The 22,361-nt window shown below is 66.2% G+C and overlaps 1 protein-coding gene across 1 annotated transcript; it reads right to left on the bottom strand.

Moving 5' to 3' along the window:
* Nucleotides 1-1,263: 1,263 nt before the first annotated feature.
* USP43 (ubiquitin specific peptidase 43) lies at nucleotides 1,264-22,355 on the bottom strand. Its single transcript, XM_074608037.1, has 15 exons — nucleotides 21,849-22,355; nucleotides 17,537-17,680; nucleotides 13,947-14,047; nucleotides 11,260-11,352; nucleotides 10,807-10,942; nucleotides 10,604-10,727; nucleotides 9,410-9,557; nucleotides 9,205-9,316; nucleotides 7,660-7,763; nucleotides 7,111-7,188; nucleotides 6,875-7,004; nucleotides 6,344-6,692; nucleotides 5,202-5,360; nucleotides 3,051-3,155; nucleotides 1,264-2,954 (listed from the first exon to the last, which is right to left on the bottom strand). Exons 1-15 carry the CDS (start codon nucleotides 22,353-22,355, stop codon nucleotides 2,290-2,292), a joined length of 2,955 nt encoding a protein of 984 aa, XP_074464138.1. The 3' UTR covers nucleotides 1,264-2,289.
* Between the last annotated feature and the right edge of the window lie 6 nt (nucleotides 22,356-22,361).

The raw sequence follows: 22,361 nt of genomic DNA, 5'->3' as shown, positions 1-22,361 counted from the left end.
GCGTGGCTGGCAAGTGTCACGCATCCCAGGCAGCTGCCGGGCTCAGCACCACTCCCCCAGCACCCCAAAGGTGGTGTAATGCACCTGAGCTGAGGCTGGGTGCAGGGGGAGTACTCATGGGACACAGGGGGTTCATGGAGTGCAGGAGGTGCTGAGGCTCTGCGGCGTGTGACGTGCCACCAGGAGCCCCAGGGCCACCTCTGACAGCAGCTCTGGGACCTGCTCCAAGAGGGTGTCAGGGACACTTGGGTGCTCTGGATGTTGCAGGGAGCCAGAAGGTCTCAGATGTTCAGGTTGGGTCATAAAGGTGGTGTCAGCCCTCCCTGCCCAACAGCGTCTCTCAGAGCAGCAACCACCCTCCAAATCCAGCAGTCTTTGGCGATGGTGGCAAAGCACTGGGCAGCACGGCCATCCCTCCCAGCTGACCCCCATCCCCACGGCACGGCACCCCCTGGACACTGGCATCCATGGGACTGCATGGCTCGTGACATCCCATAGTCAGGGAGATCCCATGGCGGATCACACCCCATGACCAGTGGCATCCCATGGTCAGTGCCCTGGGGAACCTGTTGTGCCCAGGGGTGCTGCTTGCCTGGGGTGACACACGTGCGCCAGACCCACATTTGTCCCCTGCTGCAAAGCAGGGTCACAGCCATGGCATCAGCAGTGGCCTTAGCCTGGAGCAGCCCTCCAGCAAGGGATGGTCTTCTCCACCTTCATCTCCTCCTCGACCTCAACTCAATCCTAGTTCCTCCATCTCTACTTCCATCTCCACCTCCATCTCCTCCAGTTCTACCTCCGTTTCTGTCCCCATGTCCATCACGTCCACCTCTATCCCACCTCACCCAGCCTTACTTCCTCCACACCCACCTCCAGCTCCTCCACCCCAATCCTCCCTCCTCCACACCCACCTCCAGCTCCTCCACCCTGATGCCACCTTCATGTCCGCCTCCATCCCCCTCTTCCTCTCTTCCACCTCTGCCTCCATCCCCTCCATCTCCACGTTGATCCTACCGCCTCCACCGCTGCCTCCTGCTGTGGCTGCGCCCCTTTTCTCCAGACACCCCCTTCCTCAGCCCCATGGCGCCACGACTCTGGTGCTCCTCATGCTGCCACCACCCCCTAGACCTCCAACCAGGCACAGAGCCACCACTGACCCCAACACAGCACGCACCGGGCCCACCGCCGATGGGACATGAAACCCTTCCCGCCCCTGGATGCGTCCCCCTGGGATGGATGTTGTCCCCAGGCACCGCACCGGGCTCCTTTCACGTGTCTTTAATAGAAACGGCGGGCAGTGGGGCCGCAGCCCCCTGTCCCCCCGGCCGCGTACAAAAGCTGGCTGGAGGAATCGCGTATTGCATAGACCTTGGTGTGGGGGGGCCCGCCTGCCCCCCCCGGGCATAGTCGCTTTTTAGAAAACAAAAAGCGTCTCGGAATAAAAGTCTCCTGGTACAATAAATACTCTCGCGTCCCAGAGCTGGCCCAGCCAGGGAGCCCATGCCTGCCCACCCGCCTGCTTGCCCGCCCGCTCCCTGGGACGGGCCACGGGGAGGCGAGCGGGCGATGCCCCCAGTTCAGGATGCCCCTGGGTTGGGATGCCCCTGGTTTCAGAGCCACCGGTTCGGGATGAGCCCAGTTTGGAATGCCGCAGGGTTGGAACGGCCCCGGGTCGGGATGCCCTGATTTAGGAGCTTTTGGGTTGGGATGCTCCCAGGGAGCCCCTGGTTTGGGATGCCCCCGGTTTGGGATGCCCCTGGTTTGGGATCCCCTGGTTGGGGAGCCTCCAATTTGGGATGCCCCCAGTTTGGGATGCTCCTGGTTTAGGAAGTGCCCAGTTTGGGAGCCTCTGGTTTGGGATGCCCCCAGTTTAAGGATGCCCCTGGTTTGGGATGCCCTGGTTGGGGAGCCTCCAATTTGGGATGCCCCCAGTTTGGGATGCTCCTGGTTTGGGATGCCCCCGGGTTGGGATGCCCCTGGTTTAGGAAGTGCCCAGTTTTGAAGCCTCCGGTTTGGGATGCCCCAGTTTCGGGATACCTGAATACCTCCAGTTTGGGGATGCCCCAGTTTGGGAGCCCCGGGTTCAGGACCCCCCCAGCTTGGGACCCCCCCCCAGGTTGGGACGTTCCCAGTTCAGGCTGACCCTGCTTTGGGATGTCCTTGTTTGGGATCTCCTGGGTCAGGAGCCCTTGGGTTGAGACACCCCCAGTTTGGGACAGCCCCCGCTTTGGGAGCCCCCAGTTCAGTTCAGGAGCCCGGCAGGGGGGGCAGATGCCCACTGGCCGTGGCTCAGAAGCTGGACTCAGGCACGGCCGGGCGGCACAGGGACCCCAGGGGCTGCCGTCCCCGCTGCAGCGTGGCCCCGGGGGGACCCCGGGCGGCCATGGGGGTTCCCCCCGCGCCCCTGCCCAGCGAGGCCGAGCGTCGCAGACCCCCCTCGGGGCGCGGGGGGAGGCTGGCCGAGCTCTGCGAGCGCGCTATGGCCACCGAAGCGGGGGACAGCCGTGCCGGGGGGACACCCGCATCCCCCTCCGGCCGCGGCAGCCCGCTGCTCTGGCTTTTGGGGGGCAGGCGCAGGGTCCCCTCGGCGCCGGCGCTGGCGGCTCGCCGCAGCAGGGGCAGGCGGAGGGGCCGGCGGGGGGCTCGGGGGGTGCCTGCTTCTTCCTGCCCCTTGCTGGGCTGTTTCGGGGGGCCGGCTGGCGGGGGGCTGGTGGCCGGAGGGGTGTCGGGGTGGCTGTCCCCACCCGTGGCGAGCGGCAGGAGGGAACGGCGTGTGCAGCGTGGCCGGCGCCCCGACTCCAGATAGGCCACCAGCTCCCCCGGTGCTCCCCGCTCCTTGCCGGAGAAGGACCAGCGCGGGGGCACGGTCCTGGGGGGGCCACCGGCGGGTGACAGCTTGACGCTGAGGCTGCGGCCCTGGACACCCCGCACCAAGGGTCTGGCCTCGAAACCACCTGCAATTAAAAAAAAATAAATAAATGATGAGTTGGGAGGATGTGGGGGGCACCCCGGGGGCGCTGGGGTGGGGAGGGGGGGATGTTCGGCGTCACCTTTCTCCAGGGCGGTGGTGCCATCGGGCCGGGTGGCCGCGGTGTCCCGCGCGCTGCCCCCCAGGCGGGCCAGCCAGTGTCCCGAGGGCCAGGGGGCAGCAGGGCCTGCGGGCAGCGGGAGGGTGAGACGGGCGGCGGGGTCCCGCCGTGCCCCCCACCCCGACCCTGCACCTGCAGGTGCACGCGTGTCGTGCTGCGCGGGCGCGTGTGCCACCGCACGCCAGCGGTGCCCCGCTGCTGCTGCCCACCCCCCCGTCCTCCCGCACACACACGTATGCGCAGGCGTGTGCGCCCCGCTGGGCTGTGCGACTCTGCGCACGCGTGTCTGTGTGTGCAACGCTGCACGCCGGGGTGCATGGCATGCCTGTGCGCACCTGGCTGTGCTGTGTGTGTGTGTGTGTGTGTGTGTGCGCGGTACTGACCATGCACACATGTGCACGCGTGTCCGTGTGTGTGCAGCTGCCCTGTGTGCACGCACCATGCTGTCCGTGTACGTGCCGAATGCACGCACTACATATGTGTGTATCGTTCTGTGGGCACACGTGTGCACTCAGCGGTGCTGAGTGTGACTCGTGTGTCACGCATGGGACTGCACGCATGCACACATACACCTACCACACGTGGCTGCAGGCGTGCGCACTGGGCTGTGCTGTGTGTGCACATCACCGTGCGTCCCGGTGTGCATGGCACAGCTATGCTGTGTGTGCGCGTGTGTGTGTGTGCGCGTGCGCACGCCTGATGGGCTGTCCACGTGTGTGCATACATGCGTGTCCATGTGTGCATGCAGTTCTGCCCTGTGTGGGTACACGCCTGCTGTACTGTCCATGCACACGTGTGCGTGCGTGTCCCTTTATGCGTGCAGCTCTGCCCTCTGTGTGCATGTGCCTGCCATACGATCCATGCATGCGTGTGCATGCGTGTCCATGTGTGCACGCAGCTCTGCTCTGTGGGGGGGTGTGTACACATGCTTGCCATACTGTCCATGCACACGTGTGCATGCGTGTCTGTGTGTGCGTGCAGCTCTGCCCTCTGTGTGTGTGTACATGCCTGCTGTACTATCCATGCATGCGTGTGCATGTGTGTCCATGTGTGCGTGCAGCTCTGCCATGTGCATGTGTGTGCATGTGCCTCCCTGCCAGACTGTCCATACATGCATGTGCATGCGTGTCCGTGTGTGCATGCAGCTCTGCTCTGTGGGGGGGTGTGCACGTGCTTGCCATACTGTCCATGCACACATGTGCATGCATGTCCACGTGTGCATGCAGCTCTGCCCTGAGTCTGTGTGTACCTGACTGCCTGCCATACTGTCCATGCACACGTGTGCATGCGTGTCCCTTTATGCATGCAGCTCTGCCCTCTGTGTGCATGTGTCTGCCATACAATCCATGCATCCGTGTGCATGTGTGTCCACGTGTGCACGCAGCTCTGCTCTGTGGGGGTGTGTGTACATGCTTGCCATACTGTCCATGCACACGTGTGCATGCGTGTCTGTGTGTGCGTGCAGCTCTGCCCTGTGCATGCGCCTCCCTGCCAGACTGTCCATGCACGCATGTGCATGTGTGTCCGTGCGTGCACACGGCTCTGCCCTGAGTCTGCGTGTACCTGACTGCCTGCCATACTGTCCATGCACACGTGTGCATGCATGTCCATGTGTGCGTGCAGCTCTGCCCTCTGTATGTATGTGCCTGCCATACGATCCATACATGCATGTACATGCGTGTCCATGTGTGCGTGCAGCTCTGCCCTGGGTCTGTGTGTACCTGACTGCCTGCCGTACTGTCCATGCACACACGTGCATGCGTGTCCGTGTGCGCGTGCAGCTCTGCCCTGTGCACGTGTGTACATGCCTGCCCTACTGTCTATGCGCGGCTGTGCACGCCTGCCCATGTGCATGCACGTGCCTGCAGCCGTGCTGCGCGCACACCCCACGCTTGTGCACGTGCCTCTGTGCGTGCACCCCCCACCCCATGCACGCACACAGCTGCGCCCCCCCCTTTTCCACGCACACGCCTGGGGCCCTGCGGCACACGCGTGTTCCCCCCGCCTCTGTGTGCCCACGTGTGCCCTGGGCCGTGCCCCGCCGCGTGCCCGGGGGCGGTGGGCTGGGGGTGCCCGGGTGCCGTGGGGGTGCGGGGAGATGGGGGTGCTCACCCCTGCCGGAGCTGCCGGCCGCCCCCGCGGGCACGGCGTTGCGGCGCTGGTAGAAGAGGATGTAGGCGCTGCGGGTGCTCACCTCGGCCTCCTGCACCCCCTCCACCCTGCTGTCGTCGTAGCTGTACCACCGCCCGTCCAGGGCGTTGCAGCAGTAGGCTGGGGGGGCAAGGGGTGGGGGGGACACTTAGGGTGCCCCCAGGCCGCCCCCGGCCCCAGGGTGCTGACAGGGGACAGGTCCGTGTGTCACGCCTGCCCTGGCGAGGCTGCGACATCGTCCTGGGTGTCGCCTGCGCCCCGGCTCCCCTCTGCTGTGCCCCATAGCACCCATCCCTGAGGTGCCCCCCAACTCCACGCCGTGCCCCCACAGCAGATCCCCGAGGTCCGTCGCCCCCCCAACCCCACAGCATATCCCCCCGAGGTGCCCCCCTAGCCCCACGTTACGCCCCAAATTGCAACCCCTGCTGTGCCCCCTGAAGTGCCCCCTACTCTGCTGCCGTGCCCCACGGCACAACCCTGCAGTGCCCCCCCCCAAGCCCCATACCCTGCCCCATGGCACAACCCTGCAGTGCCCCCCCAAACCCCAAAAATTGCCCCACTGCACACCCCCTGCCACGGTCCCCAACCCCACACTGTGCCCCCCAGCACACCCCCGGCAGTGCCCCCAAGCTCCATGGCACACCCCCTCCAGTGCCCCCCCCAAATCCCATATCATGCCCCCCTGTGCACCCCTTGCACTGCCCCCCAACTCCACACCCTGCCCCATGGCACAACCCTGCAGTGCCCCCCCCAACCCCCATATTATGACCCCCCCCACACTCCCCTTGCAGTGCCCCCCAACTCCACACCCTGCCCCATGGCACAACCCTGCAGCGCCCCCCCCTAAACCCCATAACGTGCCACCCCTTGCAGTGCCCCCCAACCCCACACCCTACCCCACAGCACACCCCCTGCCATGGCCCCCAACCCCAACACTGTGCCCCTCCGTGCGCCTCTTGTAGTGCCTGCCCCCGCCACCCCCACCCCGTGACCCACGGCACAACCCTGCAGTACGCCCTAAACCCCACACCCTGCCCCACGGCACACCCCCTGCAGTGCCCCCCACCCTGCTCAACCACCCCCCAGGCACCCCCCGCGCTCACCGGTGTAGTGGCCGCCCTGCATGCTGCCGTGGTGGTTGCAGACGGCGTACAGGTCGTAGAGGTAGTCGCGGGGGCAGCTCGGGGGCAGGCAGAGGGGGGGCTGCCAGGGCGCCCAGCGCCCCAAGAGCTGCCCGCCGGCCTGGCCCCGCTGCGCCACGTGGGGGGCCATGTCGAGACCCCGCAGGGGGAACCTCACCAGCGTGGTGAGTTTGTGCCGGTGCTCAGCCACCTGGCGGAAGCGCTTGAGGTGGATGATGAGGATGTCGGGCAGCGTCCAGAGGCTCAGCTTCACCGTGCCCTGCTGGGGCACCTTGCAGTGCGGGCAGCGCCAGGCGTCGTCCGGGGCCAGCTGGGGACACCACATGCCGCGGCCACCTCCCACCCCAACACCCCCACTGCCACCACCCTCCAAACCACCCCCGGCACCGCAAACGCCGCCAGCCGCCGTGCCGCAGGCAGGGCTTGCCCTCGCCAGGGGCTCTGCTGGGTGCAGGCAGGGCACGGGCAGGGCGCGGGCAGGGCGGCCGGTACCTGCTCCTCCTTGGTGTAGAGCTGGAAGCACTCGTCCAGCGTGCAGCTGTGCTGCTGCCGGTGCGCTTGCTGCTGCAGCCGCACGCTCTCCGCGTCCTGCACCACCTCCTCCTGGATGTTCCCGAAAAGGCTGCGCGGGACAGGGCCGGGGGCGGGGGGACACGCCAGCGGGTGGGGGTCAGGGAGGGTGAGCTGGGTGCTGGGGTGTCTCCCCACCCTAGGTGCAAGGGCCTCACCGCTCTTTGGTGCTCACGTCCCACTCCACCGTCAGCTTCACGTGGGGAGGGCCGCCCGCCTCGCTCAGCTGCAGCGCTCTGGGGGCGAGGACGAGGTGAGATGCTCCCCAAAATCCCTGTCCCCATGGGGTCACCTCCTTGCCAGCTTCCGGTGGCAGGCAGGGACGGCCACCGCCTCCCCAAGCAGCACTCATGGTGGGGACATGGTGGGGACCCAGACTCTAGTGAGCAGGGGGGCCTGTGGCCACCCATGGTGACATCACTGGCCACCCACGGTGACGCTGCGGCCAGCCACAGGGATGCCTTTGGGCAACCACGGCACCAACACAACCACCCACAGGGACACTGTGGCCACCCATGGTGACACCACTGGCCACCCAGGCCAGCCACAGAGACGCCTTTGGGCAACCACAGCACCAACACAACCACCCACAGGGACACCACGGCCAGCCACGGGGACACTGTGGCCAGCCACGGTGACACCACCAGTCACCCCCAGGGAACGAGGGGACATGCTGGGGACAATCCCGTTCCCGCGGGCACCCTTACCTGTCGACGGCAGGGTGGCAGAGCGGGCGGGGGTCCTGCGGGGACAGGTAGGCACAGGGGGCCGAGCCCCCCGCCAGGCGGATGCGGAAGAGGGCTCCCGCGCCCTGCAAGGGGAGAGGGGGCTGTGGGGCTGGGGGGGGGCAGAGCCCCCCCTGCCCTCTGGCATCACCCGGGGGGAGCTGTGCTTTGTGACACGGGACAAAAAACCAGCCCAAAAATCAGGTTTCTTTGGTCCCTGTGGCCAGGCTGGCAGGAGACACCCGTGGGGATGGGGATGTGGGGCTGGGGGATGACCTGTCCTGCTGGCTGCGGTGTGGCTGGGGGACAACGGGGCGCCTTGGGGACACCAGTGCCCCTGGGATGGTGGCACCTGGGCGCTGGGGAGGGTGGTTGGGCCGGGAGCTGGGCGCCACCATTGGCCACCCATAGTGACAATGCAACTGCCCACGGGGACACCATGGCCACTCACAAGGACACCACTGGCCACCCATGGTGACACCACTGGCCAGTCACAGGACAACATGACCACCCACTGTCCACCTGCAGTGAAAACATGACTATCCACAGGGAGACCACTGCCACCCACGGTGACACTGTGGCCACCCACGGTGACACCACTGGTTGCCTGCAGTGCGAATATGACCACCCCCCAGGACAGCGTGGCCACCCACAGTGATCATCAGCTGCCAGCATCAACAACACAACCACCCCAGGGCCACCACAATCACCCACAGTGATACCGTTGGTCACCCATCGTGACCTTGCAACCAAGCACAGCTCCACCATGGTCACCCACAGTGACACCAGTCAGTGATGGTGCCACCGTGGCCACTCACGGCTGCACCGTGGCCAGCCATGCAGACACTATGGCAACGCACAGCTCCACCACAGCCACTCATGGAGACACCACAACCACCCATGGCTCCACCATGGTCACCCACTGAGACACCATGGCCGCCCACAGCTCCACCAGAGCCACTCCTGGAGACACCATGGCCACTCCTGGAGACACCATAGTCACCCACATCTCCACCAGAGCCACTCATGGAGACACCATGGCCACTCCTGGAGACACCATGGCCACCCACATCTTCACCAGAGCCACTCATGGAGACACCATGGCCACTCCTGGAGACACCATAGTCACCCACATCTCCACCAGAGCCACTCATGGAGACACCATGGCCGCCCCTGGTTCCACCATGGTCACCCACGGAGACACCATGGCCGCACATGCAGATACCACAGCCACCCTCGGAGACACCATGGCCACCCGTGGAGACACCATGGCCATCCATGAGGACACCATGGCCACCCACAGCTCCACCATGGCCACCCCTGGTTGCACCACGGTCACCCATGGAGACATCATGGCCACACATGGAGATACCACGGCCACCCACGGAGACACCATGGCCACCCACGGCTCCACCATGGCTACCCATGGAGACAACGCAGCTCCATCCTCCCCACAGCTGTGGTGCCAGCAGCCCTGGCCGAGTGTGTCCCCAGGAGGGGACAACGGTGTCCCCCCCTCCAGCTCACCTGCGCCCGCACCTCTCCCCGCAGCAGAGCCCGCAGCTGGGCCAGGATGCTCTGCTGGAGCTGCTCCCAGGAGATGCCCCGCTCCTCCCGCAGCACCAGCGGCGGCCCGAACCTGGGGACAGCGGGGGACAGCGGGCTGAGGGGGGCCCCCACGCCCCCTCCCTTGGGGGGCAGGCGGGGGGTGGGGGCGGGCGCAGGCCTGTACCTGGCGAGGCGAGGGCCGTCGCCCGCCGTGTTGCAGAGCAGCAGCAGGATGCGGCCGCCCGCCCCGGGGTGCAGGCAGTCGGAGGAGCGAGCGGCGGGCGGTGGGCGCTGGGCCGCCCCGGGGGAGGCGGGCAGGCTGCGGGGACACCCTGCGGCAGGGCAGGGGCAATTAAGGGGATCTCATTAACAGACGTTAATTAGAGCCGGGGGGGGGGGCCTGTGAGCCCCTGCCTGCAGCACGGCTGCCCTTTGCCCCCAGGCTCCCCACCAATCATAGCCCAGGGGGCAAGGCTGCCGCCAATGGCAGCAGAGCACACCTGCCTCCCGCCAATCACAGCCAAGTACACTTGCCTCCAACCAATCGCGGGGCGAGGGGAAGGGGAGAAAAAGGCTCCCACCAATCATAGCAGAGAGGACACAGCTCCCAGCAATCATAGCAAGGCACACCTGCCTCCAACCAATCACAGCAAGGCATGCCTGCCCCCTGCCAATCACGGGGCAGGGGGAGAGAGGGGAAAACAAGACTCCCACCAATCAGAGCGGAGCACACTTGCCTCCAACCAATCACAGCAGAGCACACCTGCCTCCCACCAACCACAGCATGAACGCCAATGCTCCCACCAATCACAGCAAGAGGACACAGTTCCCACCAATCACGGCAGAGCACACCTCCCTCCCACCAATCATGAGGCTGGAGGAAGGGGAGAAAAAGGCTCCCACCAACCACAGCAGAGCACACCTGCCTCCCACCAATCACAGGGCAGGGGGAGAGAGGGGAAAACAAGATTCCCACCAATCACAGCCGAGCACACCTGCCTGCAACCAATCATAGCAGAGCACACCTGCCTCCCACCAATCACAGGGCAGAGGGAGAGAGGGAAAACAAGACGCCAACCAATCAGAGCCGAGCCCGCCTGCCTTGCACCAATCACAGCTAAAGCCATCACCCTCCCCCCAATCCCAGTGGAGCGCAGCTGCCGCTGCCCAATCACAGCAGCCAGGACACCCCCCACCCCCCACCCCCCACCAATCACATCGCACCTCCCAGCCACCAATCGCAGCGAGGAGACCCACCACCTCCCACCAATCCTGGCGACGCTCCCGCCTCCCCCCCCCCCCCCCCGAGCTCCCAGCCAATCCGAGCGGGGCGGGCGGGCAGCCGCCAGCCAATGGCGGGGCGGGGGCGGGGCAGTACCTGCGCGGCGGGCGGGGGGCGGCTGGAAGGCGTAGAGGGGAGCCCCCTCCCCGGCAGCACCCAGCTCCTCCGCGTCGCCCAGGGAGCGCAGGAAGCCCCGCGGGGACACCTCGGCCAGGATCACCTGCGGGACGGCACCCCGCGCCCTCAGTGTCCCTCCTGGGGGTGTCCCCCGGCACGTCTCCTCCCCTCCGCCCCGTTACCTGCTCCGGGGGGATGCGTCCCTCCCGCGCCACCATCTCCCGCAGCTCGGCCACGGTGCCCAGCAGGGGCACGGCCAGCCCCACCCGCACGAACCGCCGGCGCTCGCACTGCAGCACCAAGGTGACGTTGAGAGCCCTGGGGACACCAAGGGACAGGACACACGCACAGGCGTCAGCGGGGAAGGCCGCGGCGCTGAGACCCAACAGCTGCTCGTGGCCACACAGGAGGTATCCGTGTCCTGGCTCCGACTCCAGAGCGACAAACACCCATCGGACACACAGGGCAAGAGCAGGGCAAACACCCTGCGGCGCTGGCCGTCACCCGTCCCAATGCTGCCACCACCTCCCGAATTAATAATTTACCCCAAAACATGCAAATTACTCTCATTGGAGCCAAAGCCCCGCTGGCCGGCAGCTGTGCCTCTCACCACGGAGGTGCGGGGCCGGGCTCACCTGGTCTGGCGCAGCGGGATGGGCAGGGAGATGCACAGGAAGGGGTCGAAGGTGTTGCTCTGCTTCAGGCAGTGAGGGCACGTCAGGGAGGACCTGCAAAACATGGCCGGGGCGCGTCACCGGCACGGGGACGGCACCCTCAGATTCCCCACCCTGGGGCTGGAGCACCCTGCCATGGGTACCGCATCCCAGGTAACCGCATCCCGGGTAACCACATCCTTGGTACCACACCCTGGGTACCACATCCCAGGTACCACACCCTGGGTACCATATCCCAGGTACTGCATCCTGGGAGCTGCATCCCAGCTAATCCGCATCCCAGTACCACACCCTGGGTACCATATCCCAGGTACTGCATCCCGGGAACTGCATCCCAGGTAACCTGCATCCCAGTACCACATCCTGGGTACCGCATCCTGGGTACCGCACCCTGGGCACCTCATTTGGGTACTGCATCCCAGGTAACCACATCCCAGTACCACACCCCGGGTACCACACCCTGGGTACCGCATCCTGGGTGCCGCATCCGGGATACTGCACCCTGGGCACCTCATTTGGGTACTGCATCCCAGGTAACCACATCCCGGTACCACACCCTGGGTACCACATCCGGGTACTGCATCTCAGGTAACTGCATCCTTGGTACCACATCTCGGGTACCACAGCCCAGGTACCGCACCCCGGGTACCACATCCCGGGTACCACATCCCACGGGGCTCAGATGGCCCCAGCATCACGCAGGATTTGCACAACCTCCTGCCAGGGTGACACACCACAGCCTGTACCCACCTGCCCAGCCCAACGGTCTGTTCACTCTGAAACCTAACAAGGGCACCCACGGTAACTGGTGCTACAGAAGGCAGAGTGAAATCCCAGGGTTGGGGGGTCTCTCATCCCATGCATGGCCTTGAACGCCCCCCCAAATCCTGCTCCCCCTCCCAGGGCTTGCAGAACCCAGGGCAGCTTCTGCCTCCTGGAGGCTTTGGGGTGACCCCAGCCCACCTGGGTGGGGGGTTAAGCGGGGACACCTGCACCCGCCAGGGTGGTATCTCCATCAGCATGGCAGGGACAGATCCTGCACCCGCCGGGGTTGCACTCCCAGCACGGGGCCGGGGGCAGTATCCAGTCCCACCACTCCCCACCACGGCACAGCCGCCAGCTGCTGGGGAGCCCCGGGGACAGTGAGGGGGGACCCGGCCACTCTGCCAGGGGACATGGAGCCATCGGGGAGGACCAGGTGCCCCCACAGCATCTCACAGGAGATGCTCCACCAAAGCCTGGTTTAACCGAACCTTTAAACGCCAACAACCACTTTACCCCCTGTTTCTTTTTAATTCTGTCTTTTTAATTCGGGTTTGTTTTTTTTTTTTTTACCCTCCTTTTTGTTCAACAAAAAGGGGAAAAATAAATTAAAAACCAAATCAAAATCCTGAGCCCTTGTTATCTGTCACCTTGAAGAGCCACTGAGCTCCCCGGGATGCAGCAGCACCAATTAATAAATTCTTTTGCACACAGACGGGCGCTGGCACGCGGAAGGGGGTGGATAATTAAAGCGCCTTTTTTCATACAGGACAAGGGATTAATTGAGCGAGGAAGAAGGACTTGTGGTGCCAGATGTGTCTCCTCCCGCCTGCAATGCCATGGCACGGGGACGGGGTGGCCAGACGCTGGCCCACCCGAGCATCCCGCGAGTCTCAGCTGGATGAACATGTGGGGTGTCCCGTCACCCACGTGGGGGGCACACATGTGGACGGATGGATGGATGGGATGGATAGGATGGATGGATGGCGGGGACGGACAGATGGATGGGATGGATGAATGTCTGGGACAGATGGACAGATGGATGGATGTCTGGGATGGATGGACGGATGGGATGGATGGGACGGATGGATGTCTGGGGTGGATGGATGGATGGGATGGATGGATGGATGGATGGATGGATGGATGGATGTCTGGATGGATGGATGTCTGGAATGGATGGATGGATGGGAGGGATGGATGGATGGATGGATGGATGGATGTCTGGGAGGGAGGGATGGATGTCTGGGTGGGATGGATAGGGGGGATGGATTGGGGGGATGGATGGATGTCTGGGATGGATGGGATGGATGGATGGGATGGATGGATGGATAGGATGGATGTCTGAAAGGGATGTCTGGGATGAATGGATGTCTGGGATGGATGGATGGATGGATGGATGGATGGATGGATGGATGGATGGATGTCTGGGAGGGAGGGAGGGAGGGAGGGAGGGATAGATGGATGGATGGGTGGGATGGATAGGGGGGATGGATTGGGGGGATGGATGGATGTCTGGGATGGATGTCTGGATGGATGGGATGGATTGATGTCTGGGATGGATGGATGTCTGGGAGGGATGGATGGATGGATGGATGTCTGGGAGGGATGGATGGATGGGATGGATGGATGGATGGATGGATGGATGGATGGGATGGATGGATGGGTGGGATGGATGGATGGATGTCTGAAAGGGATGTCTGGGATGGATGGATGGATGGATGGATGGGAGGGCTGAAGCCTCTCTGCAGGGCTGAGGGCTCCCCAGCTGATCCCTTCCTTGGGCTCGCAGAGTCCAGCCTCCCACCAGCAAAGCCCCCCCAGCGCTGCCCGGGGCTGGCAGGAGGACAAAGCCCCCGTCTGGGCAGGATTGGGTCCTCCCCGCTCACCTGTACTGCGCCTGGAAGTGGCTCTGCACGAAGCTCTGCCCGCGGGGGTGCTGGGCGGGCGGCGGGGAGCCACCAGTGCTGCCATTCCCGTCCTCGCCGGGCTGTGGGGACAAGAGACAAGGGCAGTGAGCGAGGCGCCGAGGTGACCCCCCACCTTTATAGAATCGCAGAGCCATTTAGGTTGGAAAAGACCTTTAAGGTCATCAAGTCCATTAACCCAACACCGCCAACTCCACCACTAAACCATGTCCCTAAAGGGGTTGGGGGCACATCCCAGTGAACCAAGCCCAGCTTCGGTGTCCCCATGGCATGAGGACAGGCTGAAGGTGACGCCGAGGTGACCCCTGTCAGGCACCCACCGGCCTGGCACTGCCATGCCCTCCAGGCTCCCCACGTGCCTTCGCCGGGGGAAATGTGGCGGTATGTTCCATCCGACCAACCACAGCCCCGGCGCCCGGAGCCTGGGGAGGGAAGCTGGTTCCCCAGCAATGTCCCCCCCCAGGGAGCCCCAGCGCCCACAGACACACACCTGCAGGGTCGGCAGCCCCGGCAGGGAGACGCCCGCGGCACGCGCTGTGCCGGCAAACGCACCCACGGGTGCTGGGAGCGGCCGCGCTGCGGGGCGCTGTGCCGTGGGCGGGCGAGACGGTGGGATGCTGCCACGAGCAGGTGTCCGTGTGCCTGCGCGTCCGTGTGCCTGCGCGTCCGTGTGCCTGCAGGACGAGCTCCTGGAGCGGGTGCGCAAATTCCTGTGCACGCGCCCGCCGGAGGCAAATGCGGCCGGGTGCGAATCAACCACGTGGAACTCCCCAGAACTAAAATGAGCCCCGGCTGGCGCCATGCCCTCTCAGGCAGGTGTGCCAGCGCCAGGCTGCCACCGCCACGTGTGTCCCCGGCGCGGCACCTCGCATGTCAAGCCCAGGCATGTCCCCCTGGCACGGCACCCTGATCCCCGGCACGTCCCCAGGCACAGCACCCAGCACACCAAGCCCAGGCACAGCACCCTGGCACGGGCACCCCGAGCCCAGGCATGGCACCAGGCATGCTGAACCCAGGCATGGCACACCAGCATGGCACCCTGATCCCAGGCACGGCACCCAGCACCCCGACCCACTGCCCCAGAGCTGGGCTTTCTGGGGCCGGGTGTCCGGGGCAGGCGGTGGGAGCAGTGCCATTCCACCAGCGCCCCTCCGGCTGGCAGGGCAGGCGGCCCTGTGAGCGCTTGCTCCACTCTTGAACCAGCCCTCGGCCACCTCCCCATGTCACCGTCCCCCTGGGCCCGCCCCGGACCCCTGACCTCTCTCCGGGTCTGATCCAGCAGCTCCCAGCACCCCGAGCCACTGCAGCCAGCCGTGCTCCCGGCTGGACGCCCGCACCCATTCCCTGTGGCAAAACCCACGGCACGTCCCTGAGCAACAGCAGGAGCAACGCTGGGCCCCCATCCCTGAGAGAAACCAGCTTTTCCATGGGCTGGATGCAGCAGCGGGTGGGGCGAGGAGCCCTGCAGGAGGAGCCCTCTCTCCATCCCCCCGCTTGGTGCATGGGGAAACTGAGGCATGGCAGGGACCGACACCGAGGACAGGGCTGGCAGGCTGCCTGCGCCCCTGCCGCTCGCTCCCAGAGCCAGCACAGGATCCATTCCTCCATCCCGAGGAAAGGCTGGATGCCCGGCCAGGGAAACAGCCCTCTTTGCCAAATTCGGGGGATGCCAGCACCGTCTGCGGGAGGTAAGATGTGCTCCGCACCCAGGACATCTCAGGTCCTCTGCTCCGCTCCGTAGGGAGCGGGGATGTTGGGATGTGACCATGTCACACAGCCAAACCCGCCTGGTTAGGGTGTCTCCTGCCCCCCCTGCCTGCCACCCCCCTGGGAACCGCAGGGACCCCCCCATCCCCGCACACACAGGACAGGAGCCACCGGCTTCACCCCTGCTACGGGCACGCAGAGCCCGATGGCAGAAGAGATGCTGCAGGAAGGAGCCTCAGTAGCTTGGGAAAGGACTGGGCTGTTTCGGGGTAAGAAAAGGAGGTTTCGGTGTCGTGATGAGCAAGACTGAAAATCAATGAGGTATTTGGCCGGGAGGCGGATTTTCCTCATGCCATCTGCTGGCACCGGCTCCCGCTGAGCCTGACGTGTCCTTACGGTCTGCCCGGGTCCATCTGCTGTGGCAGAGAGGGGACCTCCAGCCTTCCTGGCCACCAAAGCCTCGGTCCCCCCCCCGGGGTGGCCCCAGAGCCGCTGGGCACCCATCAAACAGCCGGGGGGGTATTTCCACCCCTCCAGCCCGCCTGGTTCTGTGCCCTGGACCACCGACCTCCTCCCCTTCTGCTTTCCAGCAGCTGAGCTCCCCGGTCCCCGAGCCTCGGCACAGGCCTGTCCCGGGCCAAACTGTCCCCCCGTCCCCACCTGCACAAGCCCTCCCGCCCCCAGCCCGTGTGACCCACAATGGGGACGGGCACGTGTGTGCCCAGCTCCATCCACACTTCAGAGCCGTTACTCAGGCTCACAACCCGCATGGAACACCCCCGCCCCAGGGACGCGGGCACAGGGGTGCCACTCGGGTGGCACCCCCCCAAAAGGGGCTGAGAGAACGGAGAGGGGCCGGGGGAGGCTGAGCCAAAGGGAGGATGCTGGGGGGACACAAAGGGTCCCGTCCCCAGATCCAGGTGGGTGCCCCGGGCATTGCCACGGCACTGCTTCCAGCGTGGGCAGCCGCAGGCACCGCCGGTGTCACACCACGGCCCGCGGCAGGCATTGGCACCTCGCATTTACCAGGCGAGCAAGGGGAGCTGCCTGATGCCAGGCTCTCCCAAACAGCCTGGGGGATCCATATGCCTCTGGGGAAAGGCGGGCAGGGCTGAGGACGGCTCAGCTCGGTGCAGGGATGGCTGGACAAGAAGGGCTGGAAGCCCCGAGGCTTTGGAGATGGGCACTGCAGCTGAACTCTCTCAGGTGGGACAGAGCTGTGCCCGTGCAAGGGGCTGCCCGAGGGCTCCCCGACCCCCAGCCCTCGGCCCCAAACTCCCCTGCCCCAGGCTGGGGACAGGGAGGAGGAAGCTGCTCCCAGGACCCCCGTGCCCAAGGCGGGCACCACCCCCGAAGCGGGGACAGCACAAACCCATCGGGCTGCAACGGGCAGCACCGCGGCAGGGCCAGGGCGATGCCACGAGCGCAGATGGATGGAAGGGACTTAATTACTCGTTTTGCCAGCAGCAAAGCCGCCGAGCGCTGTAATTACAGCGGGCTTAGCTGCAGGCGGGGCAGGGGGGGACGGGGGGGGCTGGATCTCCTCCTGACCGAGCAACCCCAAGAACCAGAGTGCTCAGCTGGACGGGCTCCTGCCGACACCCCCACGCTCTCCCAGCACCCCGACCACCCTGCCCAGCCCCACAGCACCCAGACCCCGCCATCCTCCCCGCCCCCCCCACCATCAACCGCACCACCCGCGTCCCCATCCCGTACTGGGGATGGGGGGAAAACTCCAGCCCACCCCCTGCCAGCACATCTCGGCTTCCCCGGTGCCAGACCTGGTGTGGACACCCCCCAAGCCTGAGCCAGGGTGTGCGGCCACCCCGGCGGGGGACACCCACCTCCTCCTCGGGGTGGCGGGTCTGCTGGGCGGGGGACGCGGCGCCCAGGTCCTCGTGCATGCGGTCCAGCAGCCAGAGCAGGAACTCGAGGGCGTCGTGCTGCGCGTTGCCCCGGAACTGGGCGCTGTGCTTGGAGACGATGTTCTGCAAGAGAAGGGCAGGGAGGGAGCTCAGCCTCCGGCCTCGGCCGCCCGGCACTAACGAACGGCCGGTTCGTTAGCACCCATCACAAACACCCAGCCCTGCTTCCCGCCACCAACCGCGTCTGCCCTCTTCCTGCCTCTGCAGGGACACCGCCGCCACCCCGGGGACAGCCGAGCCGTGGGGACGCCGGCACATGGGGCCAAGGCAGCAGCTCTGTGGCCCATCACCGTGGTGTCCTGGCTGTCAGGATAGGGTTGGGAGGGGACAGCCTGCCACAGGCGAAGGGACACAGCACACCACAACACAGCCCACAGGGGCGAGCCTGGCCCATGGGGGACCCACCGGTGTCCCCTGCCCTGCGCGCTCCGACGGCACCAACTCGGTGTAACAGCCAGGGGAAGGAATTCCCAGTGCTGGGAATAGCCAGCAGGCAGCAGCTCTCCCCCAGGCCCTGCCTGCCCCTGCCTGCCCCTGCCGCCCCATCACCAGCAGCCAGCCCAGTGCCTCCCCGTGCCTCAGTTTCCCCAGCCAGGCGACGCTGGCGGTGCCAGGCCCTAGAAGAGACGAGGGCTGTCATGGAGTCAAACCAACGTGTGGCCCATGGGCAGGGGGGCTGCCCCCGCCTTGCCCGCACAGGCAGGCGGCAAGCCCCCCCGCAAACCTCCTGCATCCCAAAACTGGCGACGCTCGGCCCATCGGAGCCCGGCACTCAGCACCCCCCAACAGAAGTGGGTGAGCGCAGGGAGGGGGCACCAGAGTTGTTCCTGGTGGAGCCACGTGCCAGGGGGTTCCCGCCAGCCCCCCCACGCCGGGACCAGTGCTGGGGAGGGGGTGCTGTCCGTCCCTCCCCCCAAAGCCCTGCCAGCTCCCTCCGCTCACCCCCTCTCCTCCTTCCCCCCGGCCCCGCAGTGGGTCCCCGAGAGGTGCTGATGGGGTTCCCCAGTGCTTTCCCCCCATCTCCCCCGCCCCTCGTCTCTCCCCCCGGGACAGGCAGCTCTGTGCATGGCACAGGGGTGATGAAACCACCGTGATGCTCCCTCTTGGGCGACCTGGTGGCAGGTCCTCGTGCCACCAACCGGAGCATCCCCCTGCCCGCGCCTGGATCAGGCCCGAATCTCTGCGCCTGCCCCCCACCAGCCATCGGCCACACCACAGTATTTTGGCTAATTAGCATTAATTTCACTGTGAGGCGAGCAGCGCCATGCCCTTAAGGGGGGGTTCCCCCTCCACGTGGGCTGTGGTGGGAAGAACGTGGCTGGGAACGCCGTGGGGCTGAGGCGAGGGGCTGTGAGCCAGGATGGGACCCGGGGACAGGCAGGGGACCTGTGGGGTGGCCGACGAGGCAGCGCTGCCGGCTCAGAGGGGCTCCCTCCTCCGAGACCCACCTGGGTGGCACCCGCGGGGGGCCCATCGCCAGCTCCCAGCCCAGCTGTCCCAGGCTGGGGTCACCTCTCTCAGCACAGGGAGCACCCCTAAGGGCAGAGCTGGGGGTCCCCAAGGACCCATCCCTGAGCCTGGGCTGGGGGTGGCTGCTCAGAGCTGAACAGAAAAAGGACAATTTGGGGATCTCCGCCCCAAAACCAGCACGGCGAGGGAGAAACCCTGACCATCCCTGTCTATTTTAACCAGCTGAGGCAGTTAAACCCCAACCATCCGCGGTGATTCTAACCAGCACGCCGGGACCTGCCGGGACAAGGATCAGACCTCGAGCATCAGCGGGAAACACCCTGCGCCAAGACCCCTCCAGCCCCCGGCCCCGCTCTCAGCGGTACCAGCATCCCGGTACAAGCAGAGGGAGCAAGGCCACCGCGGATGGGCTTCAAGCAAAACGAGTCGCAGACTCAGCTCTTATTTAAAAATCTTATTTAGGCAGATTTAAAAAAAAAAAAAAAAAAGTGGAAACGTATGGAAGATGCAGATAACCACCCGGAGGGAGGAAATTCAAAGCAAAGGCTGGAAGTTTGGGGTTTCGGTTTTTTTTTCGCTCTGTGCCCAAGGAAAGTGCGCGTTTGGGAGCAGAGGGCATGGAAATATTGTGCCCAGCGCTGCAAGAGCTGGTTACTTTGCTACAAGGAAATTAAAGGCAATGAGCACCCAGGAGCACCCCCTGCACCCCGGCAGTCCCTGCGGGGTGGGTGCTGCCACCCTCCAGGCAGGGAAGGGACGCAGCAGGGAAAGGGGGGGCAGAGCAGTGGGTACCCCAGCCCCTGCCCGTGCAGGATCAGCCTGGCCGATGCCGCAGGAGCCGGCAGCGCTGCTGGAAACCCTGACCTGGGATGGGGTGTCCGGCTTCCCAGCAGCTTCTCCCAGCAAAGTTCAAGTGCAGCACCGGGTCCCTGCTGAAATGTCACCCGCAGGCACGTGTGTCTGAGCGCGGGGAGGGGGGATGCGATGCGATGCCAGGCTAAAAGCATCGCCCAGCACCCAACACCCTGTCCCCATGCTGGGCACGGGCCTGCAGCACGCTGGCATGTGCCCAGCAGGGATGTGACACGCACTCAGTGAGGGGGCCTGAGGACACCGAGGTGGCACCATCCCGCCTTACCCCACCACCACGGCCAGCATCGTGCCCACCCTTACGGCTCCGTGGGGTGGCTGGGAGCTCAGCTGGCCAAGGGGGGGTCAGAGCTGGGGTGAAGAGGTTGGGGGGGGGCGGGGAAGAGGGACGGATGGACACCGTCGGGCTGGGGGGACAGTGGGGCTGGAGGGCGTCAGCAGGGAAGGGCAAGGTCCGTGGGGAGGATGAGGTGGGGGAGCGGGTGCTGAAGGCAAAGAGTGCGGGTGGGAACTGGGAGGGTGCCCGTGGGTGCTGGAGGGTGCTGACAGCTGGGAGGGGGCAATGGATGCTGGGGGCAGCGGATGCTGGGAGGTACTGGGAGGTACTGGTGGGTGTCGGGAGTGGGAGATGCTGGTGAGCGCTGGGAGCAGCAGGTGTCGGCAGCTGCTGGGGGCAGCGGGAGGTGGGGGGCGGGGGGCAGGGGCAGCAGGAGGGTGCCCATGGGTACTGGCAGTTGCCACTGGGTGCTGAGAACTGGACGGTGGGAGCAGCGGAAGCTGGTGGGTGCCGATAGTGGGGGGATGCTGGCAGGTACTGGGAGAGGCTGGTGGGTCCTGTGAGCCAGGGGGTGCTGGTGAGTGTTGGGAGTGGGAGATGCCGGCGGGTTCTTGAGAGCAGGAGGGTGCCCGTGGGTGCTGGAGGTTGCTGGTGGGTGCTGAGAGCTGGGAGGGGGCCAGTGGATGCTGGTGGCAGTGGATGCTGGGGGGTGCTGAGAGTGGGGAGGTGCTGGTGGGTCCTGTGAGCTCGCGGGTGCTGGTGAGTGTTGGGAGCAGGAGATGCCGGCGGGTGCTTGAGAGCAGGAGGGTGCCCGTGGGTGCCGGTGGGAGCTGAGAGCTGGGAGGGGGCAGCGGACGCTGGCAGGTGCCAAGAGTGGGGCGATGCTGGCACGTACTGGGAGATGCTGGGGGGGTCCTGTGAGCCGGGGGGTGCTGGTGAGTGTTGGGAGTGGGAGATGCCGGCGGGTGCTTGAGAGCAGGAGGGTGCCCGTGGGTGCCGGTGGGAGCTGAGAGCTGGGAGGGGGCCAGCGGATGCTGGGGGGTGCCGAGAGTGGGGCGATGCTGGCAGGTACTGGGAGATGCTGGGGGGGTCCTGTGAGCTGAGGAGTGCTGGTGAGTGTAGGGAGCAGGAGACGCCAGTGGGTGCTTGAGAGGAGGAGGGGGCAGCGGATGCTGGCAGGTACTGGGAGATGCTGGGGGGGTCCTGTGAGCCGAGAGGTGCTGGTGAGTGTTGAGAGATGCCGGCGGGTGCTTGAGAGCAGAAGGGTGCCTGTGGGTGCTGGGGATTGCTGGAGGGTGCTGAGAGCTGGGAGGGGGCAGCGGACGCTGGGGGGTGCCGAGAGCGGGGCGGTGCTGCCAGGTACTGGGAGATGCTGGGGGGGTCCTGTGAGCCGGGGGGTGCTGGTGAGTGTTGGGAGTGGGAGATGCCGGCGGGTGCTTGAGAGCAGGAGGGTGCCCGTGGGTGCCGGTGGGAGCTGAGAGCTGGGAGGGGGCAGCGGACGCTGGGGGGTGCCGAGAGCGGGGCGATGGCGGCAGGTACTGGGCGCCGGGGGATGCTGGCGGGTGCCGGGGGGCAGCGAGAGGTGCCGGGGGGGGCGGCGGGAGGTGCCGGTACCTTGAACTCGGCGGAGAGCTGCGGCGTGTAGTCGCGGGTCCAGAGGGCGCGGACCAGGGCCGCCAGCCGGTGGGTGACCTCGGCGCGGCCGCCGCGGGCGCGGTAACGGCCCAGGGCCAGGACCTCCGCCAGCGGGGCGGTGTTGCTCAGGCACTGCACCACCGCGTTCATGAAGCAGGTGTTCCCGTGGTTCCGCAGCCCCTGCGCGCCCGGCGGCCGCTCCCCCCCGCTCCCCGACGGGCACAACGCCGCCCCCCCGGGGAGCCGCCGCCGCCGCCGCTCCCCGCTGGGGCCGCCGCCGCCGCCGCCCCCGCCTCGGAACCCACCCTCGTCGTCCTCCGAGGCGGCCCGGCGTCGGCCGCGGCCCCCGGCCAGGCGCGCCCAGGTGCGGAGCAGCCGCCCGGCCAGGCTGCCCAGGGAGCGCAGGGCTCGCCGCCGCCGCCCGCCCGCCGCCCGCCGCCCCGACGGGCTCCCCCCGGCCCCCCCCGCCGCCGCCGCCGCGCTCATGGCCCC

This window comes from Larus michahellis, chromosome 14 (assembly GCF_964199755.1).
Source record: "Larus michahellis chromosome 14, bLarMic1.1, whole genome shotgun sequence".
Taxonomy (NCBI): Eukaryota; Metazoa; Chordata; class Aves; order Charadriiformes; family Laridae; genus Larus; species Larus michahellis.
This window is presented reverse-complemented; position numbering and strand designations above follow the sequence as displayed.